Raw genomic sequence first — 20673 nt, 5'->3', positions numbered from 1 at the left:
TCTTGGCCTCAACTTTGCTTGAGCAACAAGGCTTTATTAAAAATGTAAAAAATGTGGGAAAAAAAAAAAGATTTTTAATCTTTACGACAGCTAATCTCAAAGTAATATGAGCTATGCTTGACAGCTACTTTCTGCAATAACTAGAAAAGATGTAGGTAGTACATTAAACTTTATAGGAATGGTTTAAGAAGGGGTTGATAAAAAACCTGAAAATTACATGAATATTTAGAAAGTCAAGACAGGTTAAATACTTTGGGCTACTAGATTTGTCTCCACAAGTCTAGTGCCAAGTCTCAAGTCTCTTCAGACCATGACAGGATCTTCTGGGAATAAGTTCATACTGAGTTCAACGAATGCCCTTATGAGGACGAAATGGTTTAAGAAGCATACATACCAAATTGCTACAATGCAGACATTGCCACCTGGTGTATAAACTGACTCAAACAGTGGGAGGAAAGGACCACGGGCAGGTTTATTACAAAAGGAAAACAAATAGGTAAATAATAGATGATGGTAATAAAGCAGCCATAATGTAAAGTCTGTGCATCCCTGTATTTCAATGTATGAGAAGACTGTCAGAAAAAACAAGCTATTCCAACCTAATAATGTTTAGGACTGTGTACAAGTAAAATGCACATGAAGACGCAGGCTGCAGGTTATGCAAAGGATCAAAATATTTTGATAGGATAGTTTGGATACAGAAGCATCCTGCTATAGCAAAGTGTTTTATGACAAGGGAAGACAGGTAGATAGAAAATAGTCCTGTAAAGTATGCTAAAATTACTTCTTAGGCATACTTTTTTTTTTTAATCAGTAACTGCAGATAATTTAAGAGCATGAATGAAGAATGCAACAAAATACTGTAATGAGAAAATATTTTGTAAAAATATGAACTGTTCTCTCTGTACCAAACTGGAAACTTTTTGGAAATACAGTGTATCACGTAATGTAACATTTAAAAAAATAAAGAGAATCAAGCTGTTGAAAATTGTGGGGTTTTTTCCTCATTTATTTTGACCGAGTGACAAAAACCTATATAAGGTAGCATTAGCTACAGTTCAACACATTCAAAAACAAGTTACATAAGTAAAGGTCCCTGCTTCTGAGTCTATTAAAATTGTTTCAGACACACCTGTAAGCTGAAGACCCCAAGGATTCTACTGTCAGCTATCTTATCTGTATTTATCATGATCAGATTGTACAAGTGACTAAAAGAAATTCATGCCTTTGCAAAAATTGTGAGTTACTAGTATAAAGACTGGGACTCTGTTGACCAATATGCTGCCAATCACCTTATGATATAATTGGGCAGTCTACAGACATCATTTAACAAGGGGAAAGAGACAAGGTGGAGAGTTAAAAAAAAATAATATATGTGGCTAATCTATAGTTTTACTTTGCTTTTCTGTTCAGGTAAGAATAAACTTCAGTAATTCAAAGCCAAGGAGGACTACAGAAAGAAATTTTGCATTTGAAAAGAAAATGAGATATCTAAAGTATTTCTGCAACTTCCACACAAAGTAACTGATGCATTGTTTAATCTTAGTAATACTAAGGAAGTTAAAATTATTATATTAATGAATTAAATCAGAGAATCTTTGCAAATTCACCATTAAAATTAATTATGACGGGAATAGAGGAAATATGGATATCCAATGCCAGGTGTAATTGTATAACTGAAGAGGAAGAATGACTCCCTTTACAATCAGAATTATTTATAAATTGGTATTTAAAAAAAAAAAAAAAGTGTTGCCTGGCATCATTTCCCTGCCTGTGAACCTTAAGAAGCTACACAAAACCAAAAATGTCCTAGGGTGAAAACAATTTGAAAAAAATATTCAATTATATATAAGTTATGACATAAGCAATCAGTATTATAACCAGTACAGTGCCAAACAGTGCTATTCTGAAGGAGATCCCAGGGCGGGGGGGTGGGTTGGGTTGTGCAATATGTATCCATTTTCCAAATTCATAACCACCATAAAAGCTTGCATTATCAAAGATACCACAATTTACATTAAACTTTGCACCTAAACATGTTACTATTAATGTATTAATTTCAGCAAATAAACACTTCCCAAGACTTGCTCTAGCTTAGCATTACTGTATTAGACCTGCAGGATGCAACTACATTATGAAGTACACTGATAAAACTTTGATGTAGGAAAACCCCCATCTATTTTAGAGTCTCTTCCAGAAATAAAGCTTTTAAGAAAGGTGGCAATGGAATGAATGTAAAGAATTTAAAATTAGTATTTAGAGAATATATTTTAATGGAATAATTAAAAAGTTGCAAGTTAGTTTCCAACACTCTCAGGAAAAAGAACATATGGAAAGCTGCAAGTGGTTGCTGCTTAGACTTACGTATGGTTCTATAAGTGAGAGAACCTATTAAAGGTAGATTTCTAAGTTAGGTTTAACAAATGTGTGAAAACTTAATCATCTGTATTTGGTTATACAGCATAATAATTTTCAACCCATTTCCTTCAGAAGGGCACTGCCCAGACTCCTTCTACCTGTGCTTAAAAACTTAATACTGAGAAACACACAAAAGCAGGAAATAATTGACATGTTTGCAGCTAACATACTGTACCAAATTCTTCATCAAGAATAAAGAAATCTGAATGTTCTGGTTCATTAGAAACTTGGGAACTCATTTAATTGCCTTTGCCTTCCTTTCCATAGCTGATACAGAGATACCGATGTATAAGTATCCTGTAGGCATTTTAAGGCTTACTGTATTAAATGTTCATGTTAGTATGATAGAATTAATGAGGTTTTAAATTCAGCAGCAAATTCCACTGAAAATTTATAAAGGCAAAACATAGCCAAACCACTATTTTTACTTATATGTTGAATATATGGGAAGTTTAACTGGTATTTTTATTATTATGTTAAATTTACTCTGTAGAAACTTCATACTTTTGCAACACATTCAAGAGAGCTGATAAAAATCCTCCTTTGCATACTATAGTAAATTCAAACAAGCAACTCTACTGTGTAAATATCTGCAAATATTTAATACTCAATATAACAATGTATATAGTAATTTAATAATTGGACTACAGTAATCATCACTAAAAAATTTCAAATCCTTCTATTTCACAGTAGGTGTCAGTGTATGCTTTTTTGACATATCATATATGCAAGTGCTTGACAAGGTCCTTTCAATTCTGACCCGATTTAGAAGTAACTTAGTAGACTGGCAATAAGCAAATCGACATCTATGTGTCCTAGGGATGCCATGCTTTAACATAAACATAATTTTCTGGGTTTGGGTTTTTTTTTTACTCTATCAGAAACATGCCTAAAAAGAACATGCATGGAAATAGAGCTACCGCAAAACTTTTTAGAGACATAGTAGCAGGAGACAGATCCAAAAATACTTTATGCATTTGTACTGCCTATATGCATAGGTACTATTATACTTGCCCATTTATGAATAACAGGAATAAATAACACAAGTGATCCAATTATTGAAACCAGAAGAAAAGTCCATAAGAACATTCGATCAAGCACCTGAGCAATAAATTTCCAGTCTTCAACAACCTAAAAAAGAGCATAACAGTTGGTCAGTACGTGCAAGAACAGGTAAGAATTCAGTACCAAACCCTGCAATTCTTAATCACTTTACAGTACACTTTTTTTTTTTCCCAATCAGGTCTATTTGGTAACCCCCTTTAATAACTTTTTATAGTTACACTGTGAGCTAGAACAGGAACAAACTTCCATCTATGAAGATTGGTAAGTTATATAGACCAATACTAGATTTTAATGTAGAAAGTGACCCTGACAAGCACCAAACATCCTCAACTACAGAGAGGGTGGAATTGGTATACAATTTTCTAATGTATTGTAGTATTTAGGTTTCATGCCACAGCGTCATCATAAAGTGGAATTCCCGGGCAGGAGCTAGAAGCAAAAGTTGTAAAAAACCAAACCAAAACAAAAACAAAAAAAAACCACAAACAAACAAAAAAAACCCCAAACCAAACCAAAACAAAAAAAAAACACCAACAAAAAACCACCAAAACCCAAACCACCCAAACCACAATAAAAAACAAAAATTAACAGTAGACAGCAGCTGTTGTGTTACATACAAGATCTGAAAGCTGTGAACTTACTGCTGCACAGAATTATATACTAGGGAGAATACTCACAGTACTTTCAAGACTATTTTCCTTTTTGATAGGATTATTCATATCTATACACAGTTTTGCAAGTATAGCAGATATAATTGCACAAGCAAATTAAAGCCCTGCCAAATAATTGTCTTTGATTTGAACTAGAGCTATCCACATTTCCCAAGCCTACAGCTTCCTAAGAGGTAAGGCTACAACAGCACTAGCTGTGTAATTTTTTTTAACAACTTCTGCAATTAAAGCTTCCATTCTCTGGAGCCTAAGTAATAAAATACAAGTGAATCCCCAGTTAGCTGTATATTAATTTCTGAGATTGAGAGTCACAACAACATTACACCTGAAAAACAAAATACTTATCACCTCTCTTGTCACTCACAGTCAAATACAGTAAGTTCAGTAGAGAAAGAAAACCAATCCTTAATTTACAGGAAATTATGTATTTAATAGCAAACTATTCTTTTTGTGTTGTTTATACATGCAGAGGTATTAGATACTGTTTTAACAGTACAGTGGATACGTTTACTCAAAATCTAGGCTGGATCCCTTTTGATCATGTCAGAACTGAGTCCTGAGAAGGTACATTAGAGGAGTTAGCTTACTCCTAGGCTAGCACGTGAGAACACACTCTCAGCAAAAAGCAACTTTTGAAGACAGTCATTTCTGTATAAATTGAAAGTATCTTGGCCATCAGAAACAGATAGTAATATTGTGAGACCACACAACAAACTTCTACATTTCTACACTAGTCTGAAAATATCATTTAAGTCTCTGATGTACCAATTGAGCTACTTTAAAAAGCAAGGAAAGAAAACAGATTCATAATGCTCTTACCCAAATGGTGTAAACATCCACTAAGGATAGTTCCAAGTGCAAATGTACAGATTGAAAAAAAGCCTTTCACATCTTTTGATATAACTTAGAGACAAAAAAATAATAAGGCTGGAAGAGAACACTCAAGAAGTCATCTACCCCATGTTTGATCTCAGCACACAATGACCAACATATGGCTATAGCTTGTATTTAAACTAATGTAAGTTAGGGCATTAAAAATTGTTTTTATTTGGAATTGAAAGCTGCAAAATAAGGCTTAACAGTATTTATTCTGAGAATGTAAGGCAAACGCATTTTTCAGATAGCCTTCAGGTACAACATTAAAATGAAAAATACCTGCTTCTCTCATCATAAAAATAACATCCAGCAGCACTGTAGGGAACAGTTATAGAACATGCTCTTGTAACAGACAAGTATCTCTGAAAATGTGTAATTAACAAGATGAACTTACTTCTAGAAGAAAACAAAAGACTTTAAAGAACCCAAGGACTGTATTATATCAGTCCAATACCTATAGGAGTTCTCAGCATTGTACCATACTTGTACTTTTTTCCAGTGGAAATAATTACACAGCTTCCAATGAAGCACAAAAACTGGAAATCCCATAGCACATACTTAATATGAAACTGCACAGTAAACCATTACATGGTTTTCTAATTTCCAGTTTTACAAAAATCAGTGTAATATGGCTAATACACCCACCTCGCGAACTTCATTCTCCTTCATAACATGTCTTGTAATATATCGGATAGAATCTAGAGCTGCCTCCAAGGTATTCCTGGATGATTCAGATCCATTCATATTTCCTGTTTCCTCCTTCTGAGCAAAGTATCTATCTACATGACTTCTCATGCAAAGTAGCTTGGGAAGTTTGTGAAGAAATATCTTGCGAACCCAAGGTGCCATAGCATTGTGTGTAGACGAAGAGCGATGATGAATATTGATAGCAAAGACAGTTATCACAATGGACAATGTCACAAATATCATAGTAAACACCAAGTACTCTCCTATAAGTGGGATAACTTTAGAAGATGATGGAATAATCTCTTCAATAACAAGAAGAAAAACAGTCAAAGATACCAGTACTGAAGTGCAAAGTGAAATTTTTTCACCTTCATTTGAAGGAAGATAGAAGACAAGGACAGTTAGAAACGAAAGCCCAATACAAGGAATAATGAGAAACAATGTGTAAAAAAGTGGCAAACGTCTAATTATAAATGAATATGTAACAAAAGGATACCAGCAGCATCCATCAGTCCTATTTCCTTTGCTCCCTGTTGCAGCCACTATTTCCCATTCTCCATTATCAAAAAAGTCTCTTTTGTCAACATCATAATCTTCAAGAATTATATCAACCTGTGAGCCATCGTAAGTCCAGGAACCAAATTTCATAGAGCAATTTTGGAGGTCAAAGGGGAAGAAGGTTACATCAATAGTACAAGAACTTTTGTAGTTTGCTGGTGGAGTCCAAGCAATGGTGCCATCATATTTAACTACAGTTTTTGTAGATGTTCCCTCAAAACGTCCATCTGCACTGAAAGAGAGAGAGATATATCCATGCAATTACAATGGGGGTGTGTGGGGTGTGGGTGTGTGTTTTTAAATAAGAAAATGTTTAGTTATTGTCATTTCAGCTGTTTATCCCTTCTCCCCCTTCACAGCCAAAATTTTATATAGTGTTCATAGTCAACTTTTTTTTTTTTTTTAAATCTGAACCTGCCACAGATACGAAGAGTGAAGAATATTTTCAAGTCATGAAAAGATCTGTGCAACTTCCTGTGGTCCCAATGACTTATGAAAGGATTGTAAAAATCCTGACCTTTAACTGCATGACCAAACTCTGGGTTTTCTATTGGTAATACAGCATAAATACTTTTCAATTTGGCCAAATCATAATTATTGAAGAAAAAAGTCACAAAGCAGGTAAAACAACACTTGTGTGCCACCTGCAAACTTGAATTTACAATCACTGCAACAACCTTTTTTCCTGACTCAACAAGTCAGGAAATGTAAAAGCCTTGTATATGCACCTGAGTTGAGCAGAAAGGTTAATTCAAAAGTTATTGCTTCTGAGATCTGTTACTTGTAAAAAAAAAAACAACACCAAAAAACAACAAAAAAAACCCTTACAGTTGTCATTTTAAATCCATGCTGAATATGACTTACAACCGTATGAATTATTTGCTTCCCTCCCATCACTCTACACTATTAGTTTGTACCCAGCACTGCACAAGACATTGTTTTCTAATTTAAAAGCGTTTACACAAAGAAGTGGAAATAAACTTTTCAAAGAGACTAGAAATTCCATACAGAAGAAAAGCAAAACATTTAAGCATTTAACATGGCAACAAAATCCATTTGCATTCAGAGGCAAATTATTCCACACATTCTTAGCTCCACTAAATGTACACACATATCTATCCAATGAGCCTCCTAGAAGCAACTTGGATGGTAAAGTTAGAAAGTAAATTTATTTTACATGAAAATATTAAAATCTTACTTGTCATACAACACGATGTCTGGAATCCAAATAGAATCTGAAGGGACACGAATAGATGTTATTCCAGCATAGTCTTCAGGATTCCACCTTAATTTTACATCTATCCATTCCTGTGGATATGTGAGATGTAAAAATCATTATTATTGTGAAGTTGATTTAAGCAGGGCAAGACTGGATGAAAACAGATAAAAAGGCAATTAAAAAAATATTCAAACTTGCTTCTAAAATTTGCATACAACAGTGAATTTGCTGAACAGACATCTATTTATTTCATCCAGTATTGGTTTTCTAAGACCCACTTGACAGTATTTCTGTACAGAACTTAAGATATTAAAATCCTTTTTCAGAGCATGCATACATAAGTAAGAGCTATTATAACATGTAGACAATTAAATTTGAAAAAAGCTTGTTCTGAATGACTATCAATTACTTTGGAAGCTGATCAGAAGCAATTTAAACATTTTCATCACAAAGAATAAGCCATGCTGCAACTCTCACAAGATAGTTGTTCGTATTTCTACCAGCAACACTAAAAATAGCACCATTAAAATCACAGTAGTACTTTGGTAATTTTATATGTGAACTAAAAGCTCAAGAGGAAAAATCCAAGTTTCTAAGAATCCACCATCACACAGAATTTTAAATGGATATTCAGATCAGTTCTTATTTTGTTTGAACTTGTTCAACTGCAAAAAGTTCTGCAGAAACTATTAAGAGGGCACAAAGTGTTATCATTGACATATTGCCATCTCATACTTGCTGAGTAGTCTCAAAGTTTTCCTGAAATGAAAAGCTTTGCCTGAAATTACAGTTACTGGAAAAGAAGGCAATGGGAAGCAACAGGAAAAAAAACGAAGGAAGTAGCCCCCCCCCCCAAAAAAAAATTTAGCAAGCTAGTAAGTATAATCAGGGTCTGCAAACATTCTTCTAAGTTAAATCAAGAATGATTTGTGAGCAGCATTTCCCAAGTTAATAGTGGCCATTAGGTTTAGCACTAGACTCTGATTATTATAAAGCTTGAGGCTTTTTCCTGCCCCTAAACAAATACTCATAAGAGTAAAAAGTAGCTCTTTATAGCAAGCATATACAACTTTGAAACTGAAATTCTTCAGTGATGTTTATGTGATAATCTCAAATATCCCACAAGAGAAAGATCTTAAAACTATTATACAAGACTACACAAACCCGTACTTTTCTTAATATAGTTTTTGAAAGAAAACTTATGTACTGAAGCAGTAACTTTTATGGTTGGATACATGCACCTTGGTATATTAAATGGCCATGCAATGCCATATCAGTTTTCTTTTAATTAGGTAAATTTTATAAATTTACCTTTTTGTTTGTTTTTGGTTTTTAAGAGTTTTATAACAATTAATCCTTTAAAGCATTTCCAGGGACATTTTTTTAAAGATACTACGTAAAATAAAAATTCATGCAGCAACTAAGTTTTTTTGAACATACAATTAATTAGAAGTTTCTTCCAATTTTTGACTTGCAGTTATGAAGCTTCAGAATTTTTCATCAATATTTTACACATACCTGTTTCAACCAGACATTTGTTGTCATCAATTGATTTTTCTCATCCTATAAAAATAAAACATATTTTATTTAAAAAATTCTGCACAGTACATTTATAGTAATTAGCTGGTTTAGTTCATAGAGGTTTATAATTTAAAATACAAAACACACTTATAAAGGCATTCCAGTCACTGATAAGTATGTTTATATGAGAACTTCTTAAAGACACAATTATGACCTTTGACTATTTAACTGTTAAAGTGATGTTGTTCCCCTTCTGTGTCTCTTTCCTCCCTTCTGTTTTTTTTATTTGACTGTATGTTATGCAGTCTTACTGTTTTTCTATGGAAACATAAGGGAACAGCCAACATGTGGAAGAAAAACTCCTCTTATAGCTATAAACAGTGAATTCAATTTGAAAAGAATATTCTGAAGTGAGTAAGTATCGGTGGAAAAAAAAAACCCAAAACCAACCTCTGGTTGATCTCTTTTACATCACAGGTAATGCCAAAAGATAATCTTCATTACTATGGAAGTGACATATACCAACACTTAGAGGGTTTTTTGCTGCTTAAGGGGGGAAAAAGAGCAGTATTGCAAGTGTTTCTGGATTTTACAGAAATTGCATTGATAAAGTTTAAAAATATGCGGTTTTCCCATTGAATAAATAAATTAAAACACAATTCCCTAGGCATAAGAATTTCACTCACTTTTTTCTTCTGAAAATGACACTAAAATTAAGAGCCATTTGTCTTCTCAACCTCTTTGCAATCACTTCTTCATGCCTCCATATACAATGCGGTTTTTTTATTACACTGATAATAATTTCAGAGGTTTTATCTATTGTGTTTAAGCTAAAATATGCACAATTGTTTCATATGACATTAGGTTCCAGAATTTTAAGAATTAGGGGAAAAAAAATAAACAAACTTATTTACTATACATACCACATCTACTAGCTGAGAGATCGCAAGGCCAAACTTTATTTTTATAGTGTCATTCAAGCGTTCCACTGGACGAACCCATCTTTGATAGTCTTCAAATAAATGTTTAAATAAACGATCTTCACTTTTAGCAATAAAAGAAGGTTCAGATACACCTATATAAAAAAAAAAAGTATTAACATTGATTTAAATGAACAGTGCACATCTGCATTCCTGTGTCCAAAGATCTACAGCTATGCTTATGCAGACTTAAATTTCTCATCTTATCCCCTTTTCTCTGGAAGCACGGCCAAGGTCTTAGAAGAAGAATTTTATAAAATTACCTCATTTTATTAGCATCTCCATACCACTATCACACTTTAAAATCTATGACTCAAGAAAATTAAGATAATTTTAGTAATATAAAGGCAAAAAGCACTTATATAATTTAGCTAGTGCCATGCAGTTACAGAGCTCCTCTAAAACTGAAAGTTTATCTATGAGGGACTGAAGTTCTATCATTCTAGAACAAGGTGCTACTTTTAAAAAACCTACATACACACCATACAGGTCTCCAGTATGCGCTCCAGTTTGAAACTTCAGTCTCTTCATGTTTTATACATTATTTCTTCTAATGTTTGGTCACATCTATGATGTATAAACTTTGCAGTACCTGTAGAGCACTTTTTCCCCCACACTGTTTTGTATCTTAAACACATGTGCCAATCTATTTACCAGTCTATCCTCTACCTATTCTAATGTTATATTGACTGGAAGGCACCCTTCTAGTGAAGTAATAGTATACATTCAGTTACTTATTTTTAATAGTTCTCAAGGAGTCATTTAAATCCCTGGAGACTGACTGATGTCCTGGAACAGCCAAAAACCTTTGTATAGCTTACAAAGAAGTAGAAACAAAATGTCATCTTCTGTCTCCTGAGACAATGGAATACATGGGGAAAAAAAAGTATTATAGATGCAGAAACTGCAGGCAGTAGCCCAGACCTTAAAAGAGATATGTAAGTTGTCCTAAAGTACCTCATCAAGCAACTGCTGTCCTTTATCTTTGGGAATCCACAAAAAATGGGGTTTTTTTACCAACACGGTCTCACTGAAGTGTATCAGTAGAAACTCTGCTACCCAAAAAAAGCAAACTTTAAGGTTTCTCCATTATGAGAACCCATGCAAATAAATTATATACCCTAAATAACAAGAGAAGTACAAACTTGGGGAAGATACGGAGAAAGGGGAGGAAAAAAGGCAAGTTCAGTATCTAGCCAAGTAACTTGAGTAAGAACAGCTTTCAAAGGCAGTGTGAAAGACCTGAAGAAGGCCATCACTTCAAGAAGCAGCACAAGCTACACACATCACCTTGAAGGGAATGGCTCCAAAAGGGTCTCCAATTCCCAGACAGAAGTCAGAGCAACCACCCGAAGACATGAAGGTATGCTCTAAACAAAGATTTTTACTACTCGCTGATGAGATTTAAACTGACTGAAACTACTGCTGAAAAAAAGACATAACAATTATTATAGTCAGTTTAAGAGACAGAATAAACCAAAGAAAGATATTCACAATCATCTTTTTTTAATGCAGATTTAAAATATTATACCATTACATAAATGTATGGCACGATCTCTCTAGAAATTATGTGCTCACTAACAGCATGCATCTAAAAAAATATAGATCAGAAACAGAAAAGCAGCAGAGAATGTCATAAACAGATTAAAACCAGAGACAGTCATCCATACAAGGAGAGATTTAAAAGATTAACATTATTTTGTTTGGAGAGGAGGTGAATTTACTGAATATAACAGATGCAGATAAAGTAGTGAATGATGCATGCAGAAAAAACACTGATGGTATTTAACCTTTCTCATAAAAGAAGGTAAAGGAAACAAAAGCATAAATTAAAGGCAATATAAACAATTTCTATTTGAAGCTCATTACCATCAACATTTGATAAATCAGAAATTATTAGACATTGAAGAAGACTCAAATTTTAGAATTGACTGGGATTACTGAATTGTCAGTTATGTCAGGTAGCATCATACTTGCATAGTGTATTAGTTCTCATTTCAACACAACTTGCAAAATCTACCTCAAAATCTGATCAACAGTTTGATGGCTTGCATTTGTTGCAGAGACTTGGCTAACACCATTTAAGCCATTAATTTAGATGGACTTAAACTAGTTCTATGTAACTGCAACCACTGCAGCTTAGACAACAAAGGCAACGTAAGTTTTTAACTTCCCTCTCATTTCATCAAAGTGCTCCTGTGACAGCAGCTGCTTTCTACTGCACTGCAAAAGGCTGCATTTACATACAGATCCTTCAGACAAAACACCCGAACCACAAGAGAATTCCCTGCCTCCTGCACTGCAGGTTTATGGCAGTCCAGTAGAACTATTATTACGAATACTAACTCGATTTTCTCTGAAATTTTATAGTAGGAGCAAAAGCAGAATGTAGTTTAAGGAATAGGAGCGGTAAAGCGGGAGCAGCAGGACTCCTCTTCCCTCCAGATGTTACCCCATACACTAACATGCTGCTGAATGGTTCTTGTTGCAGGCCAAGTCAGCATTTGGGTTTTAATACAGTTCACCCTTCTGTTTCAAAATACAAATCTATCTGTTCACAGTGTATTTCGTTCATTCACAAACCCACTGTTCTTTGAGATGTAGTATTTGTACATGCTCTACAATTTAACATCTTTCCATTCAAGATTGTTGACATGTGGGTTGTGTAATAGCAAAGAACTGATGGGCAACTTGTGTTGTACCACTGAGCATACCTCAGGTGGATACATGAAAACACATGGGACATAAGAATTGCTGCCAGAAAGGATCCAGCAACAGAATGTTACACACACACTTTAGCTTCACAGCTATTAGGTTAAAATATATTTATTTTTATTGATACCTTAGGTTCAGTGTATCCTCATTAGCCAAAGAATTTTTCTTATTTGTAACTATACACAGATTCACCAAGTCCTGCTTCTTATAGACATCCAAAAGAATGCTTCCTGAAGACACAACTTAATTTCTCTATTTCTATACCCCTATTTCCTGAATTATGAATGGTTTTGTGTATATTTCAGCCTAATGTTTCATAAATGCTTGATTTTTGTATTAGCATTAATTACATTTCCCTTTTACAGTTACAACTCTCAGCTGAATTTTTTGTACAATTTGAGAACAACTATGTATAGCTGGGTATTCTCTCTCCATTAATTGACCTTGAAGCAATGCAGAGGCAAAGTTGCACCTTCACCATTTCTGTGTTCCTGTAAGATGACCTCCTGTACAGCGATACAGCATCTTCAGGGTACATGCCGTTTCCAGATTAAGCTTCTCTTAAAACACAGTATTTTCTCTGTTATGCTGAATGGAGACATGTTCCTTAACTATTTTTATATACTTACAGAATTTTTTTCAAATGTTTACGCTTAGACCTACAGTATACTCACTGATTTATTAATATGACCATATTTTACTAACAATATAGTTCAACTAATTTTTTTTTTATAACAGAAATATCCACACTTTTTCATATTTCTAGTTTATTGTGTTTATTAATAAGCTGGGCCATACTGTTCTATAAAAGGCAGCTTATACAAAGGGGAGGTCCATGAGGAGACTGGAGATAGTACCAATATCTTAAGAGTCGGCAAAAATAAAATAAATAAGCACACCTGCCTTCCTATTTTATTTAATAGGACCACTCAGCTCACTTGTTACACAGACTGCATGTGTTTAATCTCATTTGTCCTTGTGTCTATACGCTTTTAAAATTATGATAAGGGGTGTAATTCTTAGTTACTTACTGGTATTACCACCAATTAAAAAACCGTGACAAACTGGTGGCAAGTAGAAAAAAGGTACAGAAGAGAGGAAAAGAGGTAAAATACAGGGAGTGGCTTAAGGCAGCAGACTGGTTGAAGAAAAACAGAAAGAGGTTAAAACCAATGACTAGCAAGATTAGCAACCAAACAACCCAGAGTACAAATCTCAAGGGATTATGGAAGCAGTCACCCCTGCTACTAGCTCACTGTACTAAAAAAATCTTAGAGGATCTGTAGCCTTTGAAGGGCAATTCTAAGCATGCCTGTATTTGTGTGGCTTTATTTTTGTTGAGGTCAGGTAACTTCTGCAGTCTAGATGAAAGTCTGCTCTCTATATTGTTCAGTGATAAATCCCAAAGACAATGTCTATTTTATAATTTATACCTGAAACTCTTCTCTGCTGACTCCATCTTGATTCCAAGTTCAACAAAAAACCCTAAATCACACGAGAAAATGCTGGATGGTCGAAATTTGAACTCTGCAAAAAGGAGATGAACATTTATGCACAAAGCAGACCAATGATTCAACTTTTTTAAACTTTGAAATAGTTGGAGCACACTTTTGACAAAACAGTAAGTAGAAATTCTACTTAAATACTTGACCTTGGACAAAATTGTATTTAAAAATTCAGTTCTGCCATTTCCTCCCTCAACATTTAACAAACTTAAATAAAAGCAATTTGGAAGAGCTATTTAGAAAAGAAGAGGAAGCATTACATGAGTCTTGGATGCATGAATAGCATGACAAAACATGGACAGGCCTATTCATTTTGTTAACATTCTCAAGTCAAAATTTCACTAGTGCTGCTAATGGCAAACCTTTAAAATGCTTCAGATAAATTACAAAAGTGTTATTCTTTCACAAAAATCTGTCTTTTTTACACTGTTTCTTACTGTACCATTATAGGATGAAATTTCTTAGCATCTTAATATGATTTAGCAGCATTATTCTTCTTATAAGAATTACCAGGGAAACAATTAGTGTTACAGCTATACCTCATATCTGTTCATAAATTTTGGTTTGTTTTTAAATGAGAGAACATCACAGTCCAGGTTTCTGCAAAGAATAAACTTTCTCTGAACTCTATATTCCTCTGCACTTCCTTAGATAAAGTGCCTAAGAACCACATTGGGATTGCAGGTATAATACTGGTCCTTGTACTTTAAATAGTGTAGTGCAAAGCATTTTCTAATTTATATAATTGAGTGTTAATGATTTCAGGTTTTCCTTGGATCACTACTTGGTGCATTTTCAAAACAGATCCATGGGAGAAGGGAAAGGGTCACTTTTTAGAAGCTTAATGTTAAGACGTAGATTCAGAAGTAATATGTATTACTAATGCAGATTTATAATCATATACCACTATAATGAAAAAGAACACTACCAAGGACAATAAACATGGCAAAATACACATATTTTGTAGTTAACATTAGATTCTTTAACTGCGTGTTATCATAACATATAGACTGTTATCCACAGATCTAGCTACTACAAACTACAATACAGCTAATAGTTTGCCTATAAACCAGGAAGGTGAATGAATATATACAGTACACCTGCCTTCGGTATACTATTATATTTATTAAGATGATAATGTGATTTAAGTGATACTTTGTCACAAATCATGTAAAATATAAGCACTTTGAAGTCTAGAAGCACAATGGTAACTGTTTAACTCTTACTCTAAAAATTGTTCAGTGATCATTTCGAGAGGAAAAATAAAAAGTTTGCCATCTTTCCTACTAACTTATTCTACAGTGAGCATCAGTGTTTTTCCTCCCTTAAGTTTACAATTTTTCCCCAAACAAATCTAGTCACATCACAATATTTTGGTAGCCGGTGAAAATTCTAACTGCAAGTCATTTTTACATTGCAGCAGACAGGAAAATGTAGAACAAGATCATGTTCAATATTAACTACACAGATCTCTGTCTAAGCCTCCCTTTACATTTTAAAGAATCTCCCACCACTACTTCATTAAGCAGAAAATATATGTAATATATAAGTGAAGTATAAAATGGAAGTTTTATTTCTGTACCAATTCCCCCCCCCCCTTTAAAAGAATCGTAAGTCATACTTTCTGTACTGTTTTCAATTTTTTTTGCCTACGTTTCCTTCTATGCTTTAGCAATTGCCAAGAATCCAATCACTAACAGTCAAGCATTTAGTTAACAGTAAGTATTTAGAAAGATCAAAATGACCTTTACTAGAATGTCTGTAAGTCAAAGCAGGATTACTAACTCTACTCAATTTAAGGAGCAAAAGTCAGAAAAGCCAGCTGTTACATTCTATACTTCCTACAAGTATCTTTTTCTCCCCTGTTCAAAAAATAAAGCCAAAGCCCACCACTACTATGAGCACAGAAAAGGTGGTTATTCTTGATGATTTATTGTTGGCAGTTTTTTTGCAAATTTGTTTTGCTTTCTTTTGTTCAGAGGCTGTCTTGCGATTTCAAAGGTTCAGAGTACAAAAGTAAGCCTTGTATTTCTATCACTGTGTATTAATGCATGCCTGGCAGCTGTTAGCTGCTGCAGGAACTTTTATGATTTTTTGTTTACCCTGGGACTTTCAAGTTATTCGGACGATTTCTGCTTTCTCTCTTACCTAGCACATCAATCTCCTGCCAACCAGTAGCAAAATTAAATGACATATTGTGGACATGAAACTATCAAGGATTTTGAACTGCAATATTGCTTAGCATCTACCAATAAGAACAGAGGTACAAGAGCTGCACATAGAAACCAGGGAAGAGGTTTCTGACATTCAACTCCAATTTAAAAGATTAAAGTTTCCAGCTTGATAATTGAAAAGTAGAATTAAGCTACTCCCCAATAGCTTAGCATCAAGGGATAATTATGGCCCATATTAATGAACGCATTTACAAGTTTGATTAATAACAGCATAATATACTGCCATGTAGTTTGTAACTAATCGAGAAACAGATACGATCAACTAGGGGTTGATAGTCAGTCTTTAGATTAAGAGCTAACTGGAGCACAAACCGTTCCTTTTTGAATACCTGTGCTATGGATTCTATTGTAAATACACACAATATCCTAAAGAGCTTCCTGAACTCTATAGTGAAGCTATTGCCAGCAGTAGTCTCCTGATTAACAGCCACCTACAATGCTAACAATACAGATCTGTGGCATGGCACAGCATTTCCTCATGAGTTCATTGACACTACTTATTCTCCTCTCAGCTTTCAGCAGACAGAACTGTGATCCTTCTCACTGCCCAGCAGCTAGGGCAGATGAAAAGGCTGCCTCATGTCAGGCTGCCTCAGGGTAAAAATTCTGGTCACTCTGAAGCCCAGGGGACTTTTTCTGTAACAGATCCAGGATTTTGTCAACTCCCTTTACACCACTTTTAACCATTGCATCATTTTCACTGACTGTCAGTAAGGACTGAAGATGGACTGTGAAGAAAGCACTGAGGAATGCTGAATGCAAGCAGCAAAAACTGTGTATACAAGTATAGATAGTGCAAGGAGTAAAAGGAAGAACAAGTATGTAGGATCTTAAAAGTAGAACCATTTATTCGTATAGATTTAGAAGGTATGCATCATGGAAGTAAACACAAATCCACAATTTATGTAAATAAGACATTTATGCAAATAAGACACAGGTCTCGGGCTTCTCACAAGTTGCCAGCGCAGCCCTGGGTGCTGCAAAAGTTGCGCACTGGTGTTATCTTCTGCCACAGCAGCATTTTGCTCATGCAGCTCAATTCCAGTCTTAGATACACTGGAACATACAATCGTATGGCTCATAGAAATCAGATACTCTGCTCAAAACCAGATGCAGAGTAGATTTCAGAACTATCATACAAAAATCAGGTTTTACCATTCTGAAAAGTGGGAAACTATAAAAGTACTTCCTTCTACAAATCAGCACAGATATTTCTCCACAGATCAACGCTCATGTTTTTCTTTCTAAGAACCTCTAAAGAAAGCACAAAATATTTTAAGAGAAAAATCACAAGAAACCCATACAAGCAGGAAGGTCTGCAGCTTCCAATCTGTTAAACTGAGTGGAAAACGTTTGGGTGTATGAACTCCCACGGAAAACACTATCACAGGTCTGCAGCTTGGCACAGCTGGTTGTTAATCTCAATTCAGTTTGTGCATTTGAGTCTCACCTGTTAGTCTAAGATTCAGAGCCACAAACAAAACTTATAATTTCGTTGTATTTTAAATCAGCACATATTTTGTCTTGTCAAATCAGTTATCCAGGATAAAGGGTTAGTTCACCTCCGGACAACTAACTAAAGGAAACACCAAATTCATTTACAAGCACTCTTAAAGTATGATAAAAACAAAGTCACATCCATAAATCACTTCTACTCATTAAAATGATCACTGTACCACATGCAAAGCAATGCCTCTAAAATAATTTTAACTGTATGTACATGATACTCTGATTTAGGTCATTATTTCTGTTTGCCCTATATTTTAGTAATAGGGAGCTATAATGTTTTTCATCTTCTTAATAGCAAATTTAATTTTATTTTAGAGCAAACAAATTGTGAAAAGAAAATTTTATCTTCATTATATATGATTAGTTCGTAATGAGGTCAAACTGTTGGCTTGTGCCAAAAGGCAAAATTTGGCTTAACGTGACTGCAGGTAATTCCATACAGTTATATAATGTAACATAATAATTTCACATAGTAATATCTTCTGTCATGATGAAAAACACTACTTTTCCAAATAGAGACCAAGAATAATCTTTTAAATCACATTTAGCAATAACAGACTGAGGTTTTGTATGTTGAATTAAAACCGAGACCTCAATACAATTTACTTTCCTTAAACCGTACTTACAATCATTTTTTTCAATTTTCAGCTGAGATTAAAAGGTCAATTTATTTTTCATTAACTTCCTTTCTTCTTGTAAATATTGCTGTTATGACTTCAAGATGTTCTGCAAAACTCTTAGCAATCTACCCATAAATTATACAAAAGCCATGTTTTGAAATACCTATTTCTAAATAATTATTTGAAAGAGCATTGGTTCTGCTCCTTTAATCTTTCTGTACTATTATAAACACTTCAGCTTCACATACTATTTTACATCCTCCAACTCTGAAAGTTACATCCTGATTGAATTACGACTGGCTCTTTTGAAGCCAAAGAAATCATGCATGACCAAACTAAAAAGAATTTTGTTATAAATTCTTCAGAGGGGCATTTTTACATGCAGCCCGATCCATATGCGATATTGCAATTATTAAAACATATTCTGTAAATTTACCTCCATACCAGCTGCAAATGCAAAGAGCACGCACGACAAATCTACAATTGTACCTCGTCTGAATCAGCGAACAGAGAAAAAATTGAAAGCTATGACACTTCAAATGCTCAAAGCGTTGTATGTTCATTTAAAAAGCATAACAACTGCGTAATGAAACGTGTGGTAATCAAGACTGATGTGCACCTGAAAAGCCGTAGTTTGGCAAAGGCATTTTTCCCCTCTTCTGTAAAAGGGACAGCTCTGGCGAGCCCGTTTGACCACGGTCTCTGTAGGTCACGTTAATTTCTTTTAAAAACTAGCAAAAGTCCTGCCATCCCTACCTCAGTACTCCTCAGCGACCGCCAGAACCCCGCTTCACCCTGAAATCAGCCTTATTTTAGCCTCCCCTTGGCAAAAGTTGATGGCGTGGAAAACGAGGCGTGATGCGTGGCCGCCTCAGCCCCGGCAGCCTCTCCCCTCCACACGCAAAAACCCGCCTCATCTTTCCACACGAAACGCGCTCTCCTCCTGCCCGCGCTCCCGCCCCCCGCCGGAGCCGGGCTGCAAGACGGAGCACCGGAACACCCAGGGGAGGCAGCGGCGGCCCGGCGGACCGCTGGGCTCCGGTACAACCTCCCCCGACCCCCCGGCGGCCAGCTCCCCCGCACAACGACAGGTTTACACGAAAGCCGGGGTTCAAGGGGGCTCATAACTCCCAGCTGACCGTGTCTCCGTCCCCCCCCGCCCCCGCCACCCTCCCAGCTTCCCGCCGAAGCGCCTGCCTGCCACCCGCCCCTCCCGAGCGGCTGACCCTCACCCACACGGGGCCGCTCCGAGACGCCTTACCCGCGTAACGGGCGCGGGCGGCAGGGCCGGCTCCGGACTCGCCGAGAAAGGGCGCGAAGAGGCAGATGAAGAGGAGCAGGGGGCGGCCGCGGCGCAGGCGGGCTCCGAGCTCGGCCATGGCTGGGGCACGGTCCCCGCCGCCTCAGAATCCCGCGGCGAGGACGGGGCGCCGCTCCTGCCGGCCGGCGCTGGCCACGCCCCGCCGGGAAGCCATGAGGGGGCGCGAGGGGCGGGAGAAGAGCGCGCGCGGCGGGAACCGTTAAAGCGGTTGGCGTGCTGCGGGGGCGGGGAGGGGGATAGCGGCGGCGCGACCTACAGCAGCAGCCTCGGCAAGGCGTCGTCCGCGGGTCGTTTTTCCCGGCAGCCAGTCCCGGAGGTACCAACTCGTGGCCCGGCACCGTGTGGGGCTGGCCGGACAATCGTACAGTTCACCGCCGGCTGCGTGCCTCAGCGGCCCTGCCTCGGGCGGGTGACGGCCACCGCCTCCCCCGCGGTCTGTCAGGAGAAGTTCCCTGTGTGGGATGCAGGTGCTACGGAATGGAGCTGTAACTAGCAGCTACCTCGGAGGGAAAGCTGTAGCCATCCTACAGAGCACTGTACCCAAAGGCACCCCTCGGGCGCCGCCCCGTCGCTTCCACGGTTAAAGAAAAGGTTCCTTCAGAGGCGCAGGTGCTGACTAGGTAGGTGGTGAGCTGGGGTCACTGCTTCTGCCTCTCGAGCGACCTGCCGTGCCTCGCTGAAACGCGGCAGCAGCAACGGAAACGTTGAATAACCATGATACATCCACCTGGGTCGACATTTGTTTCTTTTAAACCGTGTTTTGGGGAGGGTATT

The 20673-nt window shown here is 36.5% G+C and overlaps 1 protein-coding gene across 2 annotated transcripts; it reads right to left on the bottom strand.

The window, feature by feature from the left end:
- Positions 1 to 678: 678 nt before the first annotated feature.
- On the bottom strand, positions 679 to 19970 carry CHRNA5 (cholinergic receptor nicotinic alpha 5 subunit). Of its 2 annotated transcripts, XM_075045578.1 has the most exons (6): positions 19840 to 19970; positions 9939 to 10090; positions 9013 to 9057; positions 7474 to 7583; positions 5676 to 6507; positions 679 to 3549 (listed from the first exon to the last, which is right to left on the bottom strand). In XM_075045578.1, the coding sequence occupies exons 1-6, from the start codon at positions 19955 to 19957 to the stop codon at positions 3388 to 3390; spliced, it is 1419 nt and encodes a 472-aa protein (XP_074901679.1). In that variant the 5' UTR covers positions 19958 to 19970; the 3' UTR covers positions 679 to 3387. The 2 variants fall into 2 exon arrangements, with proteins under 2 accessions (XP_074901679.1, XP_074901681.1); XM_075045580.1 differs by lacking the exons at positions 9939 to 10090; positions 19840 to 19970 and adding an exon at positions 9466 to 9471.
- Between the last annotated feature and the right edge of the window lie 703 nt (positions 19971 to 20673).

This window comes from Buteo buteo, chromosome 13 (assembly GCF_964188355.1).
Source record: "Buteo buteo chromosome 13, bButBut1.hap1.1, whole genome shotgun sequence".
Taxonomy (NCBI): domain Eukaryota; kingdom Metazoa; phylum Chordata; class Aves; order Accipitriformes; family Accipitridae; genus Buteo; species Buteo buteo.
Note: the sequence above shows the minus strand (reverse complement) of the source record. Positions and strands in the feature narration are given on the sequence as shown.

What these genes read in the sequence shown, in the direction of transcription:
- CHRNA5 (XM_075045578.1), bottom strand. Translation starts at nt 19,957, where the DNA reads ATGGCCGAGCTCGGAGCCCGCCTGCGCCGCGGCCGCCCCCTGCTCCTC. An exon ending in CGCCCGCGCCCGTTACGCGG is followed by an intron (nt 10,091 to 19,839) that starts GTAAGGCGTCTC and finishes TTTTTTATATAG; the next exon opens with GTGTATCTGAACCTTCTTTT. An exon ending in GACATCGTGTTGTATGACAA is followed by an intron (nt 6,508 to 7,473) that starts GTAAGATTTTAA and finishes TCTCTCTTTCAG; the next exon opens with TGCAGATGGACGTTTTGAGG.